The 18,820-nt window shown below is 47.1% G+C and overlaps 1 protein-coding gene across 1 annotated transcript in view; it reads left to right on the forward strand.

Moving 5' to 3' along the window:
* COL27A1 (collagen type XXVII alpha 1 chain) overlaps nucleotides 1-18,820 on the forward strand; it is a 282,597-nt gene that overhangs the window by 152,319 nt on the left and 111,458 nt on the right. Inside the window, exons 22-28 of the mRNA XM_040404975.1 lie at nucleotides 643-687; nucleotides 2,646-2,699; nucleotides 6,542-6,586; nucleotides 9,566-9,619; nucleotides 9,737-9,790; nucleotides 13,264-13,317; nucleotides 14,141-14,194. Of these exons, the coding sequence (XP_040260909.1) occupies nucleotides 643-687; nucleotides 2,646-2,699; nucleotides 6,542-6,586; nucleotides 9,566-9,619; nucleotides 9,737-9,790; nucleotides 13,264-13,317; nucleotides 14,141-14,194 (360 nt within the window). The remainder of the gene's footprint in view (nucleotides 1-642; nucleotides 688-2,645; nucleotides 2,700-6,541; nucleotides 6,587-9,565; nucleotides 9,620-9,736; nucleotides 9,791-13,263; nucleotides 13,318-14,140; nucleotides 14,195-18,820) is intronic.

Consider the following 18,820-nt stretch of genomic DNA (forward strand, 5'->3'; position numbering starts at 1 on the left):
TATGTGTTTTGCGGTCCGCAAACAAAAAACGGATGACATCCGTATGCCATCCGTTTTTTTTTGCGGATCCATTGTAACAATGCCTATCCGTGTTCGCAAAACAAACAAGAATAGAACATGTTCTATTTTTTTTTTTTGCGGGGCTACGGAATGGACATGCGGATGTGGACAGCACACAGTGTGCTGTCCGCATTTTTTGCAGACCCATTGAAATAAATGGGTCCGCATCCTATCGGCAAAAAAAATGGAACGGACACGGAAACAAAATACGTTCGTGTGAATGTAGCCTTGGGCCTCTTGCACATGAACGTTTTTGGTTTCCGTTCCGTATACGGAACCATTCATTTCAATGGATCCACAAAAAAAAACGGAAGGTACTTCGTATGCCTTCCGTTTCCGTTTTTCCGTTCCGTTCAAAGAAAGAACATGTCCTATTATTGTCCACATAATGGACAAGGATAGTACTGTTCTATAATCCCTATTTTTTGCAGACCGCAAAATACTGAAAAAGCCATACGGTCGTGTGCAAGAGGCCTTACTGGAAGTAGCTTCACTCCCTGCCGTGGCGTATGTGCTATAATAACACGCTGCCATTTTTATGTCATCATTCCTTCTAACCTGTCATTTTCTTTCCTTTTTTAGGGAGATGAAGGACCAATTGGGCCACCAGGAGCTCCCGGTCTGGAGGTACGAATTTACCGTATCTCATTGCGCTTTTACTCGGTGAACTTGTTTGGTGGTGTAGACATCAGCAGGAAATGAAGCATTTTCCTGCTGAATGTTTTTCTTGCCTAATATAAAACAGCCGCGCCACCTACGAGAGACGACACCGGCCAGAATGAAGCCAGAGGGTCATTATTTATAGGCCAGAAATAGAAGCCCCTGTCACCTCGCTCTGAAGGGTGCCCTGCAAATGGTTGCCCCCTCTGCCCCGCCCGCTGTCACCAGCACTCTGCCGGGTCTCGGTCGCCTTCATGTCTTGGCTTGGTAACAGCTCATCTTTAATTGCTGATTCAATGCAATCATTTAGCCGCCATGAAGATCCTCTTTCCTTACATAAATTAGGAATTAATGCGCCTTTTAATTTATTCAGGAATGTTGTTCTTAAGGGTGTGTCCACACGGGGATGTGAACTTATATTCTTAAAGGGGCTGTCCAGAATTAGAAAAACATAGCTGCTTGCTTCCAGAAACAGCCCCACACCTGTCTACGGTGTGTGTGTCGTACAGTATTAAAGGGAAATGATCCCCTATCTACAGGATAAGGGATAACTACTATATCCGTGGGGGTCCTCCCACTGGGACCCCCACAGATCACAAGAACAGGGACCCCATACCCAGTGGAGCCCCCAGAAATGAATGGAGTGGCTGGTTGTGCGTGCTCCATTCATTTCTATGGGAGTACAGCTCTCGGCTATTTCCGGAACTCCCATAGAAATGAACGGTGCGGCTGCACGCATACCCAACCGTCTGCTCCATTTATTTCAGGGGGCTTCAAGTGGTCCCTGTTCTCGTGATCCCAAAATGCCTCTTTAATCCTCCTTGACGCGAATTGGGCTGAGCTGCAATACCGGACACAAACAGTGGTCGGCGTGGCGCTGTTTTTCAAAGAAGGCAGCCTTGTGTTTTGTTTTTAAACCCAGACAACCCTTTCAGAGGGAATCTGTCAGCAGTTTTGACCACGCTAAACTGCTGATAGCACTAGGTAGGGGCTGGGGAGAGCAGTGCAAACATCCCTTTTGTGGATTGTAGAGGGAATATAAAGAGTAGAGGGAATATGAACTTTTATTCTGCCAGGTTCTCCTTTACTATGAACTGCTTGTTTTTCTCTGCAATGAAGTGCATCTTGGTTCTGGCTGGAAGCTTTAACGGTTTCCTGGTTGGATGCTGCATCTTTGGGCTCATGCACACGACCGTGCCGTTTTTTGCGGTCCACAAATTGCGGATCCGCCAAAAACGGATGCCGCCCGTGTGCCTTCCGCAATTTACGGAACGGAACAGGAGGCCCATTATAGAAAAGCCTATTCTTGTCTGCAAAACGGCCAAGAATAGGACATGCCTCATAATTTTTGCGGGGCCACGGAACGGAGCAACGGATGCGGACAGCACACAGAGAGCTGTCCGCATGTTTTGCGGACCCATTGAAATGAATGGTTCTGTATACGGAATCAAAATACGGCCCATTTGCAGAACACAAAAAACGTTCGTGTGCATGAGCCATTTGACTCAGGGTAAACTCAACTTCAAATGCAGTTAAGGAGCAGAATCTGGCAGAATAAAACTTTAACTTCACACTACTCCTGATAATGAAAGCTCTACAAAGTTCTATTTTTCCTGCTTTCCCCCGGCCCCTGCCTAGAGCTGCCAGCAGTTTAGCATGTTTAAAACTTCTGGCAGGCTCCCTTTTAAGGCACTATGGAGTTTTCCAATGTCAGTCATTTATAGCATATCCACAGGATTGCTTTCCTCTTTCTGCAGCTGCCATAGACTTCAATGCAGAGAGCCATGTGCGACCACTTCTCCACAAACAAGTGCCCGCTTTACTTTTGGCAAACTGGTCTCGATCACCTCTATCGGGCATGTTTTGTGGATGCTTGAGATGGGAAGACCCCTTTAAAAAAAAAATTATGGTGTGTTTTTTTCTAGGGGTATCCGGGCAGAAAGGGATTCCCAGGGATTCCTGGAGCTGAAGGACCAAAGGTAAGAGAAGATGCACAGTACGTAATACATCCAGTACTTGCCATAGCCGAAGAATACATAACCACGGAAGTGTAGTTTATGCAGATTTTCTGCGTGGATTTTTGTGCAGATTTGACGACAAATTTTTCCTCCGATGTCTTTCTTTACATTGCAAAGGGTGAAATCCGCACAAACAATTGATATGCTGCGAATTTCACAATCTGCGCCGCAGCAGGTCAATGTCTACGCAGCAAATTTCCACACCGTGTACACAAGATTTTGAAGATCTCATCTCCTTAGCTGGTCCTGTATTAGGCCTCTTGCACACGACCGTACGGCTTTTTCAGTATTTTGCAGGTCTGCAAAAAACGGATCCGCAAAAAATACGGATGACGTCCGTGTGCATTAAGTTTTTTGCGGAACGGAACAGCTGACCCCTAATAGAACAGTACTATCCTTGTCCGTTATGAGGACAATAATAGGACATGTTCTATCTTTGAACGGAAAAATGGAAATACGGAAACGGAAGGCATACGGAGAACGCAAAAAACTGAATGTGAACAGGGGAAAAAAAATGTTTGTGTGCAAGAGGCCTTAGGCCTCCTGCACAGGAAAGTGTGGGCCCCGTGGCTGTGCTGCGGGCCGCAAATTGCGGGCTGCAATGCACGAACACCGACCGTGGGGCAGCCGCAGCGGATCGCGGACCCATTCACTTTAGGCCCCTTTCACACGGGGGAGTTTTCAACGCGGGTGCAATGCGTGAGGTGAACACATTGCACCCGCACTAAATCCGGACCCATTCATTTCTATAGGGCTGTGCACATGAGCGGTGATTTTTACGCATCACTTGTGCGTTGCGTGAAAATCGCAGCAAGCTCTATTTTGTGCGTTTTTCACGCAATGCAGGCCCCATAGAAGTGAATGGGGTCGCGTGAAAATCACAAGCATCTGCAAGCAAGTGCGGATGCGGTGCGATTTTCACGCAGGGTTGCTAGGAGACAATCGGGATGGGGATCCGATCTTTATTATTTCCCCTTATAACATGGTTATAAGGGAAAATAATAGCATTCTGAATACAGAATATATAGTAAAACATCGCTGGAGGGGTTAAAAAAAATTAAAAAAGAATTTAACTCACCTTAATCCACTTGTTCGCACAGCCCGGCATCGCTTCTGTCTTGTTCTGTGAGGAATAGGACCTTTGATGACGTCACTATATTCATCACATGGTCCGTCACATGATCCATCACCATGGTAAAAGATCATGTGATGACCGCAGTGACTCACCACAGGTCCTTTACCCAGGTCCTGAAGAAAGAAGACAGAAGAGATGCCGGCTGCGCGATCAAGTGGATTAAGGTGAGTTAAATTATTTTTTATTTTTTTTAACCCCTCCAGCGCTATTGTACTATGCATTCTGTATTCAGAATGCTATTATTTTCCCTTATAACCATGTTATAAGGGAAAATAATACAATCTACAGAACACCGATCCCAAGCCCGAACTTCTGTGAAGAAGTTCGGGTTTGGGTACCAAACATGCCGATTTTTCTCATGCGCGTGAAAAACGCATTACAATGTTTTGCACTTGCGCGGAAAAATCACGCATTTTCCTGCAACGCACCCGCATCTTATCCGGGCAAAAAACATGACACCCGTGTGAAAGAGGCCTTAATGGGTCCGCGATCCGCCCGTTCCACAAAAAGATAGGACATGTTCTATCTTTTTGCGGAAAGGAAGTACGGGATGAAACCCCACGGAAGCACTCCGTAGTGCTTCTGTAGGGTTCCGTTCCGTGCTTCCATTCCGCATCCGTGATGTGGAATGCCCACGGAACAGCGCCCATGTATTGCGGAAATTGCGCAAATGCGGTCCGCAACACGGCAACGGGCACCACACGTTCGTGTGCAGCAGGCCTTACACTGTGGATTTTCCGCATGAGAATCCAGGTGAAAAATTTTTGCAAAGTACACAACGTGTGCATGCGGCCTGAATCTTAGTGCACGTAAGGTGACCTGCACGCGGTGCGATTACAGGCAGAATCTCGTGCAGAAAAACCGCGGCATAGTACAGTACCTTTTATATACACCTTGCATTTTTCTTCCGTGTGGAAAAAAACTATTGACATGCTGCAGTTTTCAAAACGTCAGTTTCAATGCAGAGGTGAGATCTGCTGCAAAACTGCATCAGTTCTGCACCAAAAACCGCAAGTAACATACCGTATGCGGGTTCTGGTGAGGATTTGGTGCAGAAATCTGCACGCGCACCCATGTGCAGGTACACGGACAGTCCTTATATTCCTATTCTCACTGAATGGATAGGAAACGAGCGTCTTTACTACAGGCGTCGTCTGAAGATTTGTTTTGTTGGCCCTTGAGCTTCTTGTAACAAAGTTTCTTTTCTTTGGCGCACATTGTTAGTCTGGGAGGTTTGCAACTCTGGCGCGCGTTCCTGGCATTACTCGAGGGTGAAGAGAAATGCCACAAACTGACTCAGATTGTTACACATCCCATTTCCATATGTGCGACAAGTAAATCCCGACCATCACTTCCAGCTCACACCAGCAAATTATAGGAGCCTGATACAACACAGCGGCCGCCAAGGGCGGATTAAGTCCTTGCTCCTGCATCACATAGGTCCATCTATGTCGGTCTATCAATCCAGACCTTGTGCGGACTTCCTATTTTTTTTCTTCTTCTAATATTATGCTGATTTTTCATATTTTTTTTCTCTCTGCGATTGCAGCCACCCCTTGGAATCTCAGCCTTAGGGCTCATTCACATGAACGTGTGCTGCCCGTTGCCGTTTTGCGGACCGCGCCGTTCTGTGTGCCTTCCGCATCACGGAGGCGGACCCATTCACTTCAATGGGTTCCGCAAATCCGGAGATGCGGAAACGAAACACTACGGAGTGCTTGCTGGGGTTCCGTTCCGTGCCTCCGCACCGCAAAAAAAAAGATAGAACATGCTCCATCTTTGTGCGGAACGGAGGGATCGCGGACCCATTCAAGGGAATGGGTCCACGATCCCCATGCTGCTGGGCCGCGGTCGGTACCCATGTATTGCGGCCCACGGCACGGGCTTCACGCGGGCGTGTGAACGAGCCCTTATGAGAAACGTACCTGTTGTTAGTCGGACGTCACCAGAAGAGGTGTCCATTTACTGACAGCAAGCAGAAGTTTTAAAAAGGTGAAAGACAAAGGAAATTCTAAAGTTGTAAACCTTTTTTTCATTAAAGGTTGTGCCCCCCCCCCCCCCCCCCTCCTCCTTCTTCCTCTCCTGGGCAGACAAAGGGAAGCATACCTACTTGCTTCTTAGCGCCGGCCTCCGACATTTTTGCTCGCCAGCCTTAGTGGCTTCCTGGATATAAATTTCGTGTTTGACACTGCCGCGGTGGCAACCTGCTCCCCTTGTGTCACGTGACCAAGGAGAGGAGGTCACCACTGCCGCCAGCAACTGGCTGCAGTGGCATCGAACAGGAAGTTTACATCCAAGGAGCCCAGCGAGGCAGCCATGGTCAGGAAGCAGGTAAGTACACAGGTCCGTCCAGAAGAGGGGGAGGGGGTGCAAAACAGCCCCATGGGTACACATGGCGAAAACAGTGTAACTGAAAGGGGGCTCTCAAGTTCGGCGTACAAGGTTCGCGTCATCTAAGAATTCTGTTATGGATTCCGCTACCACGGACCATAATATCTTATAGTCCGTGGTAGCGGAGTTGATAAGGGAATTCTTATATAACCCGAACCTTGTACGCCGAACTGGAGACACAAAGTTCGCTCAGCACTAGCCATGTTTGCTGCTGAGAGATGATGAGAGTTATGAGCTTTTTGAGTGACCGTCTTCCTGTCTTTTTCTACCTCTTCAGGGTGAACCAGGAGACACAGGACGAGCCGGGAAGATCGGGGAACAGGTGTCATACATTTCTATTTATTTATTTATTTTTGTTTCCTGGGAAAATTATTTGAAACTCTTTCTCAATCTCCATGAAGCTGCGCTAATATTATCACCCCCTGCATTACCGGTGGGCGGCCGCCGGCGATGTTTAGTATAGGCGGCCATAGCCGCCGCTCGCCAGCAGACTCGAGGCTTTTCTCCCGCTGTTATATAAGCCGGAATCAGGAATCCACGCTCCCAAATCTCATCCAATATTTACTCGTCGCTCAGCACGACAGAAACCATTAACCCAGCCGCCAATAACAATATTACATTCTTTGCTTTTAAAATAAGTCAACTTTCTAGAAAAATCCTTTACGGAGATATCCCTCCGCCTTGTTTCAGACATCCCATAAATCACTGGGATAATTAGTGCCCTCGGTTACCTCTAATTAGACATTCACGAGGCTCGATTTATTTTAATTTATTTTTTGGCTTTGTGGTTGGAGCTAGAAATTTAGATGCAAAGTTAGCAAATTGCTCTGTCTAACCACGTGGAGCCATCCACATTTAATGGGGTTCTACCACGCTACTGACGTATCCACAGGATTGGTGGTGAGTGTCTGATCGGGGGGGGCCCAATCTCATAAAACCCCACTAATTGCACGCCGGTCCAGCCTCTTCATCTACACAAAACATGAAAAACTTTATAAATATATTTTGTTACTTATCATGCAAGCGCATTATAGACCTGAGGTGCTCTGTCTAACCACGTGGGGCCATCCACGTTTAATGGGGGTTATATATGTCCACGGGATTGTCTAATCAGGGGGTGCAGTCTCATCAGGCCCCCACTGATCACACACTTACCACCTCTCCAGCCTCTTCTATATCGTCTTGTTCATCTACGTAAAACAGGAAAAGCTATGGGGGACATTTACTAATCTGTTTGTGCCACATCTGTGTGGCAAAATGTGTGACCTATCCCCCCCTTGGAAAAGCGACGCAAAAAGGGGGCATAGCGTGGGCTGGGAAGAAGGCGGGGCCGCCACGCCGGCTTTTGGTGTGGCAAATATTCTTAAATCTAAGCCAGCAAAAGGGCTGGTGTACAGTTAAGTCTGTTGCACGGCTCGCCGGACGAACCGCCAAACTTATATAGAGGCCTGCACCTCTGCCTAAGGGTCCATTCACACGTCCGCAATTTCGGAATTGCGGACCCATTCATTTCTATGGGGCAGCACGATGTCCGCAATTCTGGTCCCAAAAAAAAAAATAGAACATGTCCTATTCTTGTCCGCAATTGCGGACAAGAATAGGCATATTCTATTAGTGCCGGCAATGTGCGGTCCGCAATGTGGAACGCACATTGCCGCTGTCCGTGTTTCTGCAAAACGCGTTACGGACGTGTGATCGGACCCTTACTTAGGAGCTTCCTCCAGCTGCTCAGAGGGACTCGAGACCACCATGGAAAACGTTGTTCTTAATAAATGTCCCCGTATATGGTTTGTTACTTATGTTGCACGTGATGAAGACCCGAGGGGCATTCATAACTCTGCTGGCTTCAGAGCTGCACTTCCCCAAATGTTCTCGCCAGCTCAGAGGATTTGCATTCTGGGAAGCATCAATCCTTACGTCAGGCGCTGCACCTCTGATATAGAAGTAACCGTCTCACCGCATAATAGGGGCTCAGCTGTTGGTCGGAGGGGTTGTCCGACTGCAAGCTTGTCGACTGTTTCCCGTGGCAACCTGAGAAATCTTGGCTGCAACTCGGGGTTAGTGCAAATCAGCACCGCATTAGTAAAGCAAACACTCGCAGACGTCTACAGCGCGACGCTGGGGATATTTATTGCATTATAGATTTAATTCTATGGAGAACTTGACCTTCATGGTTATGAGCCCCAGTTACCTACTTACGAGTATTCGCTCCCAGTTGAATACAGCTTCTATTGATCTTGCGTCCCTATTAGATCAATGTACAGTACAGACCAAAAGTTTGGACACACCTTCTCATTCAAAGAGTTTTCTTTATTTTCATGACTATGAAGGCATCAAAACTATGAATTAACACATGTGGAATTGTATACATAACAAACAAGTGTGAAACAACTGAAAATATGTCATATTCTAGGTTCTTCAAAGTAGCCACCTTTTGCTTTGGTTACTGCTTTGCACACTCTTGGCATTCTCTTGATGAGCTTCAAGAGGTAGTCCCCTGAAATGGTCTTCCAACAGTCTTGAAGGAGTTCCCAGAGATGCTTAGCACTTGTTGGCCCTTTTGCCTTCACTCTGCGTTCCAGCTCACCCCAAACCATCTCGATTGGGTTCAGGTCCGGTGACTGTGGAGGCCAGGTCATCTGGCGCAGCACCCCATCACTCTCCTTCATGGTCAAATAGCCCTTACTTTCAAAGTTTTCCCAATTTTTCGGCTGACTGACTGACCTTCATTTCTTAAAGTATTGATGGCCACTCGTTTTTCTTTACTCAGCTGCTTTTTTCTTGCCATAATACAAATTCTAACAGTCTATTCAGTAGGACTATCAGCTGTGTATCCACCTGACTTCTCCTCAACGCCACTGATGGTCCCAACCCCATTTATAAGGCAAGAAATCCCACTTATTAAACCTGACAGGGCTCACCTAGGAAGTGAAAACCATTTCAGGGGAGAATGCCAAGAGTGTGCAAAGCAGTAATCAAAGCAAAAGGTGGCTACTTTGAAGAACCTAGAATATGACATATTTTCAGTTGTTTCACACTTGTTTGTTATGTATATAATTCCACATGTGTTAATTCATAGTTTTGATGCCTTCAGTGTGAATCTACAATTTTCATAGTCATCAAAATAAAGAAAACTCTTTGAATGAGAAGGTGTGTCCAAACTTTTGGTCTGTACTTGTACTGTATATGGCCGATGGATACAGATTTGATTACATTTGCACATTTTGCCTACTGGATGACTATTTATCGGGTACAGAAAATGTTTCTAATTTCAATAAATATTAATATATTTTCGATACAGGGTCTTCCAGGATTTATTGGTGCTGTGGGGGAGACAGGAATTTCAGGTGAAAAGGTAAGGGGCGATGAGATATATATATATATATATATATATATATATAATAGTATTTTATGTTATCCAGGTATTACTATAAAAGAAATTAAAATTGTCTATATTACGTTTCATTTTCAGGGGGACAGAGGCAGCATTGGGGCTCCGGGACCTCCAGGAGAGAAGGGAACATTGGTAAGATTCAGTCTATTACTTGTATCTTGTATCAGACTCTATAGAATTCGTCCTATACTTGTATGCATACGTCTCCCGTAGGACATATAGCAGGTTGTGCGGTGCGCGTGTGTTACGTAAACCTCCATCCGACGCACAGTTCAAGGAAGGGATCACCCGACCATTCTGAAAATAAATGGGAAGAATGCCGGTGATGCATGGCTCAGTGTCAGGTTTACATATAGTAACCACAAGTGCACGCGGGTAAATTCACACGTGTGGGGGCCGCCATGTGCTTGATTGGATTGCCGTCCAGAGAGCGCCCGTCTCCGTGTTTGGATAGCCCTTGGCTTGCTCTGTTTTCTTTAGGGGAGTGTATTTTTCTAGCGCGGTCGGATACCTGCGAGTCCTGACGTCTGCACCGCCGGAGCCTTACAGGAGCTTCTGTTTACCGTAATTAACCTGGGCTTTTTTTTTTTTAACCCCCGCCGCCCTGTCTGTTTATGTGTATTTGAACCAGGTATTTCCTGCGTGCACAAGGCTCCCACTGACGGGCGCTATTTAAAGCCCCACTCTGATGAGCCGCAGGGTGGATTTTAATGGAAGAATTCCACCAAATAGATGCAGTGAATGCACCCATTTTACAGCATAGCCTCACCCTTGTTTGTCGGAGGAAGCCCCCGGGCAGGCGCTGCGCTTGGAGAGAAGCGGAAAGTGTGGCCACATACCTGCTCTGCCTTGTATCAGACCTTCTCTGAAATGGTTACAAAGCCGGGGTGAAAAAAACGGAGTAAAGGCGGCCATGCACAGAACATTAAAGTTGGCCGGACGACATTCGTTTGAAAAAAGTTCCGCGAATGAGTGTTCGCAGTCGCCGACAACAGACCCTTGTCTGCCAAAAATGCAATCTGCCGCGCTGGAAAACGTCCTCCGTTCATCGGTCGAAGCTGCATGTTGATGGCACGATCGGCCGAATTCAGCCGATCACTTGGCATTGTGCTCAAGCACCAAGGAGTCCGGAGTCCGGAGTTCGGGCAGTTTAGTTGGAGGGATCATTCGTACAGACGATCCCATGGACGACGCAGTGCAGCGTAAGTCCGCTGTTAAAGGGGTTGTCGCACTAATCATGTAGAGGAAGTGAATACAAGCCACTTACTAATGTATTGTGATTGTCCATATTGCTCCCTTTGCTTGGTTCATTTTTCCATCACGTTATACACTGTTAGTTTCCAGGGGTTACGACCACCCTAAAATCCAGCAGTGGTGGTCGTGCTTGCACACTATAGGAAAAAAGCGCCGACCTCTCTGGCGGCCTGGACCATGGGAGCGCACATAGGCACGTATGCGCAGCAGATTACGTCCCATCCACCTCGTATCTGTGCTGGAAACGAGCCGTGTACAATGGGATGGAAAAATGGATCAGTCCAGCAAAGAAAGCAATATGGACAATCACAATACATTAGTAAGTGGCTGGTATTCACTTTCTCTACATGATAAATGCCACTTGCTGAAGTGAGACATCCCCTTTAATGTCACATCTCTATATGTAGGATAGTCAATGATTGTATGTCGGGGGAAGTCATTTAGGTAATTGCATCTAGTCTACAACTAACCCCACTAGATGTCTGGCTATTGGAACTACACTATATTACACATGTGTAGCTGATGGGGACAGTGACCATTGATAATGAGACACATCTTAAAGGGGTCCTCTCACTTCAGCAATTGGCATTTATCATGTAGAGAAAGTTTACATAAGGCACTTGCTAATGTATTGTGATTCGCCATATTGCCTCCTTTGCTGGCTTGATTCATTTTTACATCACATTATACACTGCTCGTATCCAGGGGTTACGACCACCCTGGAATCCTGCAGCAGTGGTCGAGCTTGCACACTATCCAGGGGTTACAACCACCCTGGAATCCTGCAGCAGTGGTCGTGCTTGCACACTATCCAGGGGTTACGACCACCCTGGAATCCTGCAGCAGTGGTAGTGCTTGCACACTATCCAGGGGTTACGACCACCCTGGAATCCTGCAGCAGTGGTCGTGCTCGCACACTATCCAGAGGTTACGACCACCCTGGAATCCTGCAGCAGTGGTCGTGCTCGCACACTATCCAGGGGTTACGACCACCCTGGAATCCTGCAGCAGTGGTCGTGCTTGCACACTATCCAGGGGTTACGACCACCCTGGAATCCTGCAGCAGTGGTCGTGCTCGCACACTATCCAGAGGTTACGACCACCCTGGAATGCTGCAGCAGTGGTCGTGCTTGCACACTATCCAGGGGTTACGACCACCCTGGAATCCTGCAGCAGTGGTCGTGCTTGCACACTATCCAGGGGTTACGACCACCCTGGAATCCTGCAGCAGTGGTCGTGCTGGCACACTATCCAGAGGTTACGACCACCCTGGAATCCTGCAGCAGTGGTCGTGCTCGCACACTATCCAGAGGTTACGACCACCCTGGAATCCTGCAGCAGTGGTCGTGCTGGCACACTATCCAGGGGTTACGACCACCCTGGAATCCTGCAGCAGTGGTCGTGCTCGCACACTATCCAGAGGTTACGACCACCCTGGAATCCTGCAGCAGTGGTCGTGCTTGCACACTATCCAGGGGTTACGACCACCCTGGAATCCTGCAGCAGTGGTCGTGCTTGCACACTATCCAGGGGTTTACGACCACCCTGGAATCCTGCAGCAGTGGTCGTGCTTGCACACTATAGAAAAAAGTGTCAGGCTCTCTGGTGGCCGGGAACATTGAGGGTGCGCATAGGCCAGCTTTTTTTTATTACACTGTGCAAGCGCGACCACCGCTGCTCGATTGCAGGGTGGTCGTAACCCCTGGAAACGAGTAGTGTATAATATGATGGAAAAATGAATGAAGCCAGCGACGGAGGCTGGAGTTTTAGGCAAATACATGATAAATGGCATTTGCTGAGGTGAGACGACCCCTTTATTACAAGGATCTAAGGGTTAATGTGTTCGAGCCACTGGACTGGATTGATAACTTTTTCTCACAAAAAAGCAGAATAGCCGCTCAGTGTAATATTTCTCTTCCAATCCTTATTTCAAGCATTATTCTATAGAATTACACAAGCAACGTGTAAGAGGCCTTTAACGCGGGCCGACAATCGGGCACGAACCTTCGTATGTCTTCGCCCTGTGTCATCATGGCGCCGATCACATGACAGATGAGAATGAGCTTGTTTGTTGGATGATCGCGCCTTTTATGCTGCATGAAAAATCCGTGGTTGTCAGCAAAACATGACCCCATCTGTGTAAATGGCGATCTGCTGCCGACAATAGTCAAAGTGTATGTGCCCGAAAAAAAATCGCATTAACGCTCATTGGGGCTTGTACAGTGGTGGCGACTGGTCTGTGTAAATGGCGCTAAAAAAGCACCAATTGACATGCTATGAAAAAAGCGTGCCTGTGTAAATGGGCCCCTAGATTTACAAAAGGGGTCTAAAATTCTTCTTTACCATTTCAGGGTCACACTGGTAATCCTGGACCTCCAGGTGATCCGGGTCCTCCAGGACCACCGGTAAGTGGTATTTTTTTTTATTACATTCCTTGCTGAAAACTACCCATGGTGGGCTCAAACATTTAAAGGGAATGTGTCCTCAAAAAAAGGACCCATGATTTTAAACATATTTTAGAGAATTGGTGGTTATTTTCAATTTCCATGTCATTATCAATGTTTAAGAAAAAACATAAAATCCTGCAGTTTTCGTCTGATAATAGGCGCCACTTCTTGATCAGTACGGGTCACTTTACCGCAGTTATCTGCTTATCATTACAGGCAGAATTAGAATGACAGGTATCACCTCTATCTATAGATAACACAGGATCCATCATTCACAACAGGTGATATCACAGCTTATCTACTCTCTCCTGACCCCTGCACAGGTCACAGAACATGATGGTTGCTGTAAAGCATATCTCCAAAGGGGTAATGAAAATCCAATATCAAATATCACAGGACAAAGCTAGAACCAGCCCCGTACCTCACATCTATCCAGAGATCCCCCCATTCATTGCTCCACTTGTTCTGGAGCAAGGCTGGCAGCTTAGGGGGTGTGCACTTTCTCAAGGGCGTGTCCTTTCTGCTGCAGCTGCTGGCAGTTGAAGGACAGAACTGAGCGCGTGCTTCCATCTCAGTGAGCTGGACAGAGAAATTAGAAAAAGAGCAGACAGCAGGTGGCGCTATTCCGATAGATTTCCTTAAATAACTCAGTGGCTATAATACATTTTTAATTACATGCAATTACAAAAGTATTCAGATCCAGGGGATGGTTTGAAAACTGTAGAGTATTTTTTGTGGGACATCCCCTTTAAATATGTGTTATTCTGCCGTCCCATAACAGGGTTTGCCTGGATCACGTGGGTCTCCAGGTGTACGAGGTCCAAAAGGCCGAAGGGTAAGTGGAAGTCTACATTTTGTATTGTTATATGCACTGGGTTTCTATAAGGTGATTTGATGTAAGACATATTCTGTTTTTGAAGGGCACATTTGAACATAACTTCTCTTAAAGGGGTCCTCTCACTTCAGCAAGTGGCATTTATCTTGTAGAGAAAGTTAATACAAGCCACTTCCTAATGTATTGTGATTGTCCATATTGCCTCCTTTGCTGGCTGGATTCATTTTTCCATCGCATTATACACTGCTCGTTTCCATGGTTACGACCACCACTACAATCCATCAGCGGTGGTCGAGTTTGCACACTATAGGAGAAAGCACTTACCTATGTGCGCACCCACGGTCCCGACCACCAGAGAGGCTGATGCTTTTTCCTATACTGTGCAAGCACGACCACCGCTGATGGACAGCAGGGTGGTCTGTAACCATGGAAACGAGCCGTGTATAATGGGATGGAAAAATGAATCCAACCAGCGAAGGAAGCAATATTGATAATACATTAGTAAGTGCCTTATATTAACTTTCTCTACATGATAAATCCTATTTGCTGAAATGAGAGGACCCCTTTAAGGCTACTTCAACACTCGCGTTTTGGCTTTCTGAGATCCGTCATGGGCTCTCACAAACGAATCAGTTTTGCCCTAATGCATTGTGAATGAAAAAGGATCCGCTCAGAACGCCTCAGTTTGCCTCCGTTCCGTCTCCATTCCGCTCTGGAGGCCGCCTGCAGCGTTTTGCTGTCCGCCTGACGAAGCGGAGCCAAACGGATCCATCCTGACACACAATGTAAGTCAATGGGGACGGATCCGTTTTCACTGACACAATGCAAAACGGATCCGTCATGGCTATAGAAGACCTAATACAACCGGATCCGTTCATGGCGGATGCATGCGGTTGTATTATTGTAAGGGAAGCGTTTTTGCAGATCCATGACGGATCCGGAAAAAAAACCGCTAATGTGAAAGTAGCTGTGGCTACAGGGGGACAAGGGGTTCACGATTATGTGTCATTGCAGCCAGGACTGAATGGGGTTGCAATGGGATTTTTAAAAATTGCCATGACTAGGACCCTAGAGTAGCAAGAAAATCCAATATTGCTGGATTTTTTTGTGATTCTGGGGTCATAGCAGGTTGCACCATGACCCTATAGCAGGGATGGCCAACCTGTGGCCCTCCAGCTGTTGCAAAACTACATCTCCCACCATGCCCTGCTGTAGGCTGATAGCTGTAGGCAGTGTGGGCATGCTGGGAGTTGTAGTTTTGCAACAGCTGGAGATCCTCAGGTTGCACCATGGCCCTATACAGTTCCTTGATGTTTTGAGGCTGCACCACTACACAAGCAGTCTCTGGTCGGACGACACTTGTCACAGCCGAAGCCACCATGGAGCCCTGGAGTAAATTCACGGCTCACTCTTTGGCGGTGTTCATAGTGCAGATCTGAGGCCTTCGTTTAGTTTTACCCCCTTTAGGAGCCACTTCTGGTTCTCTCCCTTATGCACATCACAGTCCCATTGGTTTCAATCATAGGCCCATTAAAATGGGGGCGAAGATTCTCTTAGCTAAAGTGTGGGCCCAAGAGCTGACAGATCCCAGTGATGACTTCTTCTCATGTGTCTTGAGGGCAAATCCAATGAAGCCTAAAATTGAATCTTAACTTTTCCCTCTTGGGGATCCTGGATATAATATTGTCGGATCATCTAGTCCTTGTTCAGCCCACGTCTCCCTGCGGATCGGGCATCTTCCTAAAAGCGCCATTAGGGGAGAGTTAGGAGGTTCCCCATACACACTAGATCTGTGGTAAAACTCCTAACATGCACACTTGCTTGGCCGTTCTCAGAGCTCCACCGTGAATGGAGCATGCTGGGAGTGGTAGTTTCACCGCAGCTGGAGTGGCGGGGGTTAGCCATGACTGCACCAGGTAGTCAGCAGGTTTGTCCGATGTTTGTACACAGCCATGTTTAAGAATATGTGTCCCTTTCTTTATTATCCAGAAAACCCTCTACTGGGTCCTGGGAATTTTATTTCCTTGGCAAAGCAGTGCTGACCACAGCCACGACAGGTCTTCACCACCACCACTTTCCATGACCACATGAGTCATCACTGCACACTTCTTCGGATAAAACTTGTGATCGGAAAAAAAAAAACCCATTAAACTCAGATCTGCAAAAAGGACAGCTTGTATTTAGATGGCCCGACCGATGGGATTACAGGCATGTAGGGGTGTCTGGGGATACCGCCAGCTAATGGTTTTCATGTGATACTAATAAAGAAAAACCCTATTAAGTAGGGCAAGTGTTTATATTACCCAGTCTAATTGCCTGGTTTCTCGCTGTATCTGGGATCGGTAATGACCTAAAGGGTTGGCCTCTAAACATGGATTACTGGATGTGCTGGAAGAGGGGAAAATGGTGATTTTTATTTTTTTTATTTGACCCTTCCTTATGTTATTAAGCAATGCCCCTTGCAAGATAGAACACTAGACATATGTCCTTTTTGTGCAATCCTATAGGACCCAATGTGAAAGTTTCCTTTATAGATTTTTTTTTTTTTGTATTTTTATTGGTGGTGGGGGAACAAGGGACATGGGCTGATGTACTAGTGATAATTGCAGATTTTACATTTTTTTTTTGTAAATTGTTATCACTCCCAAATAATTTCCCTCTAGGCTTTAGGCCCATTTCCACACAATTGTACTCAGTCCGGGCAACGTGCTCCTTGTGACAGTATTTCCCGGACTGAACACTGCTCCTCTGACATGAACTGACAGCATCTGAATTATTTAAGATGGGGTGTGTGCTCCTGCCTGACCGCAGGTCTACAGTACGATACACGTATAATGCCGTGAGAACCCGCGTTCAGGCAGGATGATGGTGTGTGCTCCTGCCTGACCATGGGTCTACCCTACTGTATTCTTATAATGCTGTGAGTACAGTTCATTAGACCCGCGTTCAGGCAGGAACTCAGGCTTTGTAGTAGTTTATGATGGTGTGTGCTCCTGCCTGACCGCAAGTCTATAGTACGATACTCGTATAATGCCGTGAGAACCCGCGTTCAGGCAGGATGATGGCGTGTGCTCCTGCCTGACCATGGGTCTACCCTACTGTATTCTTATAATGCTGCGAGTACAGTTCAGTAGATCTGCGTTCAGGCAGGAACTCAGGCTTTGTAGTAATTTATGATGGCGTGTGCTCCTGCCTGACCGCTGTACTCCTATAATGCTGTGAGTACAGTTCATTAGACCCGCGTTCAGGCAGGAACACACAGCATCATAGATCATTATGATGATGTACGTTCACGTCTGGGAAATACAGCCGTCACATGGAGCATGTTTCCCAGACTGAATAGACCCGTGTGAAGTTGGGTCTACCCTTGCATTGAATCTTTACTGTTTCCTATCCTGGGTCGACGACTAGATGTCCATGACCATAGCTGAGCTGGAGCTTACTGTACGGACCACTGAGTCCTGTAGTCATGGGGCAGTATACACTCATGTTGTATCACTCTTTCCTCGCTGCGCTGGGATCCTGGGTTTGAAGCCAACCAAGAGAAACATCTGCATGGAGTTTATATCTTTTCCCCATGAGTTTCCTGTGGTTACTGTGATTTCCTCCCATACTGATACGTTAATTTGGAATTCAGATGGTGAGCCCCAGTGGGGAGGGGGACCGATATGAGAGATGACAATCCCTGTAGAGTGATGCGGAATATGTTGGCCCTGTATAAATGAGTAAAATCATAATCCTAGTGCTGCGACATGCTACCACATAGTTTGGGCTGTAGTCATCGTGTCTTGCTGTCTGACGCTCTGCACACTTATCACATTGTTTTCCGGTAAAGCTGACGAAACGCATCAAATAGCTGTCGGCCCGACACTTAATCAAGCATGCATTTATTTGTCACTGGCTTATTCCCCTCTCCCCATTCAAGGCCCCTCTGGCAGCAGCTTATTTCCCATAGGAACAAAGTATTGGGCATGTTGAAATCCAACGTGCCGATCCTTTTTTTTACCCCCTCCCCCTGCATCTGCCCTCCGGAGAGTGAGGACGCCCCTATAGACATTAGATGGTCAACCGATCCCGCTGAAGTTCAGGCAACCTTTATCTAACCTTAAAGGGGCTTTCTGAGACCCCAGAAAATTTAGATTAAGGGAAGGAGTTTTATAAAATGACAAAAGACCCGTCTGATCGCTGCTGTTATGGCGCTCCCTGCTTGTGTCCACCTTGAGTGCTCCAAGTGGTCGCTGCAGCTCCAGAAACGAAGACCCATGGGGAGCACCAGAGTGGCGGTTCTGGAGTGGCAGGGACGAGGGTGAGTAAGGTCCCTTTCACACGGGCGAGTATTCCGCGCGGATGCGATGCGTGAGGTGAACGCATTGCACCCGCACTGAATACCGACCCATTCATTTCTATGGGGCTGTGCACACGAGCGGTGATTTTCACGCATCACTTGTGCGTTGCGTGAAAATCGCAGCATGCTCCTCTTTGTGCGTTTTTCACGCAACGCAGGCCTCATAGAAGTGAATGGGGTTGCGTGATAATCGCAAGCAAGTGCGGATGCGGTGCGATTTTCACGCACGGTTGCTAGGAGACTATCGGGATGGAGACCTTTCCCCTTATAACATGGTTGTA

The sequence above is a fragment of the Bufo bufo genome, chromosome 8 (assembly GCF_905171765.1).
Source record: "Bufo bufo chromosome 8, aBufBuf1.1, whole genome shotgun sequence".
NCBI lineage: Eukaryota > Metazoa > Chordata > Amphibia > Anura > Bufonidae > Bufo > Bufo bufo.